The sequence below is a fragment of the Sorex araneus genome, chromosome 5, assembly GCF_027595985.1.
Source record: "Sorex araneus isolate mSorAra2 chromosome 5, mSorAra2.pri, whole genome shotgun sequence".
In the NCBI taxonomy this organism is placed as follows: Eukaryota; Metazoa; Chordata; class Mammalia; order Eulipotyphla; family Soricidae; genus Sorex; species Sorex araneus.
Window position 1 is genome coordinate 36,470,270 of NC_073306.1, and position 6,142 is coordinate 36,476,411.

The 6,142-nt window shown below is 40.6% G+C and overlaps 1 protein-coding gene across 1 annotated transcript; it reads right to left on the reverse strand.

Annotated features, from left to right (window-relative positions):
* Positions 1–2,602: 2,602 nt before the first annotated feature.
* Positions 2,603–5,625, reverse strand: TMCO2 (transmembrane and coiled-coil domains 2). The gene is made up of 2 exons (XM_004614307.1): positions 5,389–5,625; positions 2,603–2,923 (listed from the first exon to the last, which is right to left on the reverse strand). Exons 1-2 carry the CDS (start codon positions 5,623–5,625, stop codon positions 2,603–2,605), a joined length of 558 nt encoding a protein of 185 aa, XP_004614364.1.
* Positions 5,626–6,142: the final 517 nt, after the last annotated feature.

Sequence of the window (6,142 nt, forward strand, 5' to 3'; positions counted from 1 at the left end):
TCTTTAGTGGCCCTTATAAGATGGTGGTCGCCACACCGCCTCCCCTCTACAAAGGAAAAGCCGAGAGAGAAAAACCTCGCCCCTCCTGGGGTGGCATGGGGCCGTGGCTTAGTTCACAGTCTAGAGACATTTCTGCAAGAAGCTGCTGGTGCCAAAAGTAGATAGGTGGCCTCCGGGATCATGGTCATTCAGCAACAAAGAGGCTGCACATGTGCGGCCGCTCAGATCACATCTCGGCTGAGGGCCCCCGATAATACTTTTATATTACCTTAGAGTACTAACTGAAGATAACTGAAAAATTTTGGTATAGAGAAACTGGTCACATCTAGAGAAAGTTGGACTTATCGTTGCCTCTCAGGGGGTACCCCTGACAGTGATGGGGTGACCATACGAGGTGCTGGGGATTGGAACCAGGGCTGGCTGTGTGCAAGGAAACCACTCTACCCCCTGTATGATCTCTCTATTCCAATGACTACAGTTATTAAAATGTATTTGTGGGTGAGTTGTGCCACACACAGCAGTGCTCAAGACATTCCTGGTTCTGTGTTCAGGAATTACACCTGGCAAGGTTTGGAGGACTATATCAGTACTGGGGATCAAACTTGGGTTGGCTGCATGTAAGGCAAGCAAGCACCTTATCTCTCCAGCCTTAGAAATTATTAAAATTTTGACAGCACAAAAATATTGGAGACACTAAAAGATTGCATGGTGTTCCTTCAGCAGCACAGTTAACTTCTCACCTCTGTCAGATAATGCATGTTTACTGTATCTGGTCTGTTTGGTATGACATGAATTAAAGCTGATTTGAAGATGAGGTTAGGCTGTCTTTTTTTTGGGGGGGGGTAGCACACACTTGGCGGTGTTTAGGGGTTACTCCTGGAGTGACTCTGCGCTGAGGAATCTTTCCTGAGTGGTGCTTGGGGGACTGCATGGGATGCCAGAGATTAAACCCAGGTCGGCCGTGTGCAAGGCAAGTGCTTTATCCGCTGTTGCCATGCCATAAATGTAAATTCTTAAATGTAGCTCTGGAAATAGCCAGAGCCCTAGCCATACTGAAGAAATTCTTTGTTCTCCAAGGAAACCCCCTCCTCTTTGTTTGAGGATTCTATGATCAGCAGGAATGTTTTCCATTTTAGAAGCTGGATAGATAGCACAGGGCTTAAGGTGCTTGCCTTCACATAGCCAGTTAGGGCTCAACCCCAAGCACTGTATATGTCAATCCCCAGCACCGTGTATGGTCACTCCCCTCCTGGGGTGACCCCTGAGCAAAGAGCCTAGAGTAACTACTGAGTATCACCAACTTTAGTACGATGTCCCCCTCAAAAAAGGTTTTTCATTTTTTGGTCAGCATCTGTATTCCTTTATGGGACAATTCATTGTCACTTTCTAAGCAAAGTCGTTCTTGCTTCACCCTGTTCCTACATTTTTTTTGTTTTGTTTTGTTTTGCACTGAGTACATATACTTTGAAGTGTTATTTGTATCATGGGAGCTACACCTTTATGCCAGTTCCCTACACTATACCAAGAGTATGATTAAAAGGATGCTAGGAAATTCCTTAGGAAGAAACCATGTGGGAATCAGCAAAGATGTCTTCTATTGCAGTGTGGCCAGTTTTTCTTGTTATATATATTTTCACTTAGGTACTGAGATACAAAGTATTTCAAAGTCCATAATCACATTTGCTGTGGTAAAATACACACAAGACTTGTGCAATCTGAGACTCACTGAGGGGACCACTAACTGCCATCTACCCAGACAGCCATCTTCTCAGGGAACACACTGATTACTGGTGTCGTCTTCCTGTCCCTTTGAGAAGCTGGGATTCAAATAAGGATAATTCACCTAAGCTTAAGATGAAATGATCCTACCCTATTATAATTTTATGTTCTAAAATCATCTGTGCATTGTATTTTGTTTTGTTAAAATACTAAGCCCAGAGAGATGGTACAGGAGAGTAAGGTGTTTGCCTTACATGCAGCTGATCCCATTCAATCCCTGGTACCACATATGGTTCCTGAACACCACCAGGAGTGATCCCTGAGCACAGAGCCAGGAGTAAACTGTGGCCACTGATGGGTGTGCCTCCTCCCCCCAAATCCCCCACGAAAATAGTTAGTACATAGTCTTAGGAAAATTCGATAATATAAAGTCTATATTCATCCCCACTCTTGTCCACTTCCGAGTAATTAATGCAGTGAGAATCCTGGGTCACAGAGTTTAGATCAAAAACCAGCACAAGGGCCAGTCTACCTGTACAGGTCAATGCATCATCCTGAAACAGTGCACATTGTTGTTTTCATTATAGCCAATTCATCTCTGCAGCATGGAACTCAAAACCATATCCACAACTACTCTCCTTATTTTTCCACTCACATGGATTACTGACTGCTTTGGGTTCCAAGTGGTGACATTCCAATCTTAGTGACATTTTAAAACATCACAACTCCCCACACTATCTCATCACACCTAACAGTAGGAGCTGGGCCCTACCACCAGAGACCCATTCCTGGAAGCACACTTTTAATATAGTTTATCTTTATTGGTACACCACCACCACACATGATGAAAACTGATTTTCTCAGAAAGACTGGAGTCCATTCATTACATTTCCAATGTAGATGAAAACCCTGATGTGTGTAAAGGGCTCTGGCAGTCAGAGCAGCTGCAGTAGGGCTCAGATGAGCAATCTCTCTTTGTGGTAGGTTTCTGGGAAATGATGATTCCCTCCAGGTCCTTCACTTTGTTTTCCACTGCCTTAAGTTTTTTCAGGATTTTTTCTTGCATACCCAAGGACAGAACCATAGTATTACTATTGGTTTGAACTGGGAGCTCAGTCCCTTCTGGGTTGACCAGAATAGCCTGAAAAAAATCTGAACCCTTCTTGTAAAGCTTGTAGAGTGTGATTACAAACAGCAATATTTTCTAAAATAGAAGAAAATTTAAATGTTACTTGTTTATTCATAAAAATGTTAGTTTACTATATGCAAACCCAAACAAAAACTTAATAGTAACAATATTCTTCATAGCCCTCTGCTTAACAAAACATGCTACATCTTTAAAAAAAAACTTTTGATCTTGGTTACAAAATAAAGTGGTAAGTAGGCCAGAGATTATTTGCATTCAATGAGTAAAATAATAAATATAAACCACTTGTTCGAGTATGCCATAAGTTGGAGTCTATCAGGAGTTTCTGTGCCTATGACTGACTTAAAAAGAAACCAAATGAATAACCACAAAAATACCTTCCAGTTTGGAATCTGCCATTGTCCAAGGCTGGCAATGGCAGAGCCAGGACTGGAACCCAGGATTTCTAGTTTCCATGTATACTCTCAAGACATGGCTTCATAAGACCACTAGATATTCCGGTTATGGAAAAACGTTTTTTTTTTTGGGGGGGGTGGGGGACCATACAAATGTGGTGCTAGGTATGATATCCAGTTCCAAGTGGCCAACCGGATATCATACCTAGCACCACATTTGTATGGTCCCCTTAGCCCTTGCCAGGAATGATCCCTGAATGTAGACCCAACAGCAAGATTTGGTGTGGCACCAAAACAAACGAAATTAAAATTTTTTTAAAGTACCAGGACATACTTACACCACTATAAGGTGAAAAATTTGATCATCCTTTATCATAATTGCAACTAGGGAAGATTATTAAATAATTTGCTAAATTATATATATACATACATATATAATTTCCTCCATCCTTCATAACAATCCTGATGGAAGCACTGTTAGCAATATATTATAGGTCAGGAAACAGGTTGAGAGGCTAACTAACTACAGTCAGGTTATACCGCCAGGGGTAGAACCAAGATTTATACCCTAGCTGCCCTACTCCAGAACCCACAGCACTAACCATACTGCCTTCTCTTTCTTGGTTGAGGTGTTTAGAGCAGTGGTCCTCAAAGTTGAGGGTACATTGGAGTCACTTAGATAAGACTGAAAATTACTTCAGCTTTGGATCCTCCCGCCCCAGGGATTATTCTGATGTAACTGAAATGGTTGTCATCTGGAGCCTTCAACCATGTTACTAGGAATTTAAGAAAGACATTAAGAATTTTGAAATTTCTCCAGTAGTTCAAATATGAAGGAAAATTTAGGGATCCCTGGGAGAAGATTGTGAGTTCACCTTTCTGATTGAGCTAAACATTTGCCATAGAAGCAAAAGTATTCTTATATTCTTCTACACAGCAGGTAGGGCATTTGCCTTGCACGCTGCTGACCCGGGTTTGATTCCTCTGCCCCTCTTGGAGAGCCCGGCAAGCTATCAAGAGTATCTCGCCCCTACGGCAGAGACTGGCAAGATACCTGTGGTGTATTTGATATGCCAAAAACAGTAACAAAAAAGTCTCACAATGAAGATGTTACTGATGCCCACTCAAGCAAATCGATGAGCAATGGGATGACAGTGATGACAGTGATACAGTGATATTCTCCTACTAGCTAACTAAAATGCATATCTATGAGCTTGTATAAACATATACATGTCTCCCAATGGGAAACTTAGGTCAGTTGGTTAATATAAAACAGAGGTTTGGAGAATTTTATGTAAAATCCTAAAAATTGAGTTCAAATCTCAAAATTACCAACTTTTTCAATTTGTCAATTTAGGTAACACTGTTAACTTACCTAAAAAATGGAGGTAATCTATGCCCTGCCTACATGCAGGGTTTTGAGAGGTTAAGAGATTACACTGGCCTTAAGTATTCAACCTTAGTGACACATGACAGCAAGTACTTAAGATAGAATGGTCTGCAAATAAGTTCTTTCAGCATTTACAAGGTAAACCAGTTCTTTAAAAATCCTACTTCTTTAAATACCCATTGAATCTCAACCCACCTCAGTTTTCTTGTTTTCCATATGGAAACAAACTCAATTTGGCTTATGGCCTTGTTGGAAATCTCAAAGTATTTCGACTGTGTATTAAACATTGCTATTATCCATGATTAAACAGAAATAAATTGAACTACATGTTTCTTACAATGCTAGTCAATTACATCCCCTCCAAAAGAGCCCCTGTACATAGAACTTTATCTTGTTAAAACAGAGATAATGCAAAAATATTATTTATGAATGTACATCTTATTGGTTACAGAGCAAAGGCACAGTGAGAACTAAAAGATCAAAGTTCCCAGTTTTACTTGCAATGTGTAGTCTATAAAATGTACCCATTTCTGGATCATAGTAGACATCCAAAGATGAGTAAGTGATCAAATAAATTTGGGGATAGGCTGCCTTCTTAAGTTATAAATGTCTTCAGCCAATTTTAGAGGTAAGGTTTCATCCCTGTTTATCTGCCTCTTCTTAAATCTAGGGTGCAGCAATAGAAGTAAATACATTTCACTTTATAACTAAATTTCCCTGTAACAAAAGAGTATAACCTGAAGTGACCGAACGCTTCTTTTCCACAAGGTATATATTCCTATCACCAACACGACCAAAAAGCAAATGCCCAAAACAACTTGCACAGCTGGAGCAAGATAATCTATCATCCCCAAATTTGTTGACTGAGGCTCATTTGTCTCTCCCAGTAAAGTTGATTGTAGCCAATTCCATATTGAGTTCAGAGAGGAAATATCTAAGATGTAGTCCGTGAAAGAAGATGAAGGTGATGACATTTTACTGGGATAGTACTCCAGGAACTACATGTGTAGAGGTTTCAGTAACCTAGATATGAGTTGTGTCAAGTGGCCTGGGCGTCCAGATGTTCCGGAACCATTGTGAGCTGTGCTTTATGACATCACCATTCCAAAGGTAAGCCTCCCTAGGCATTACTGAAGTTTCTCACACAAAATCTACTAGGCACTGGCCTGGCTTTTCAGTACAATCACACTCTTTCACTGAGTTTTGGTATAAGTCCTAGGGGCAGTACTGTCCAGTAGAACATCCACCCTCTTCCCCCAATCATAAAAATGTTCTTTATCTTTTCTGGTCAATACAAGTAGTTGCTAACCAAATGCAGGTTGTATGGCCGAGGAACTTGAATTTTACACCTGTTTAATTCTAAATAAATTGAAGTAGGTACACGTGGCTTAATGGTTACGCTCTTGGACAGTGTACAGAACTCTACCATCAATCCACGAAATCTCACAAATGAGTAAACAAATTAAGAAGACAAGATTCGTTTTGGAGGGT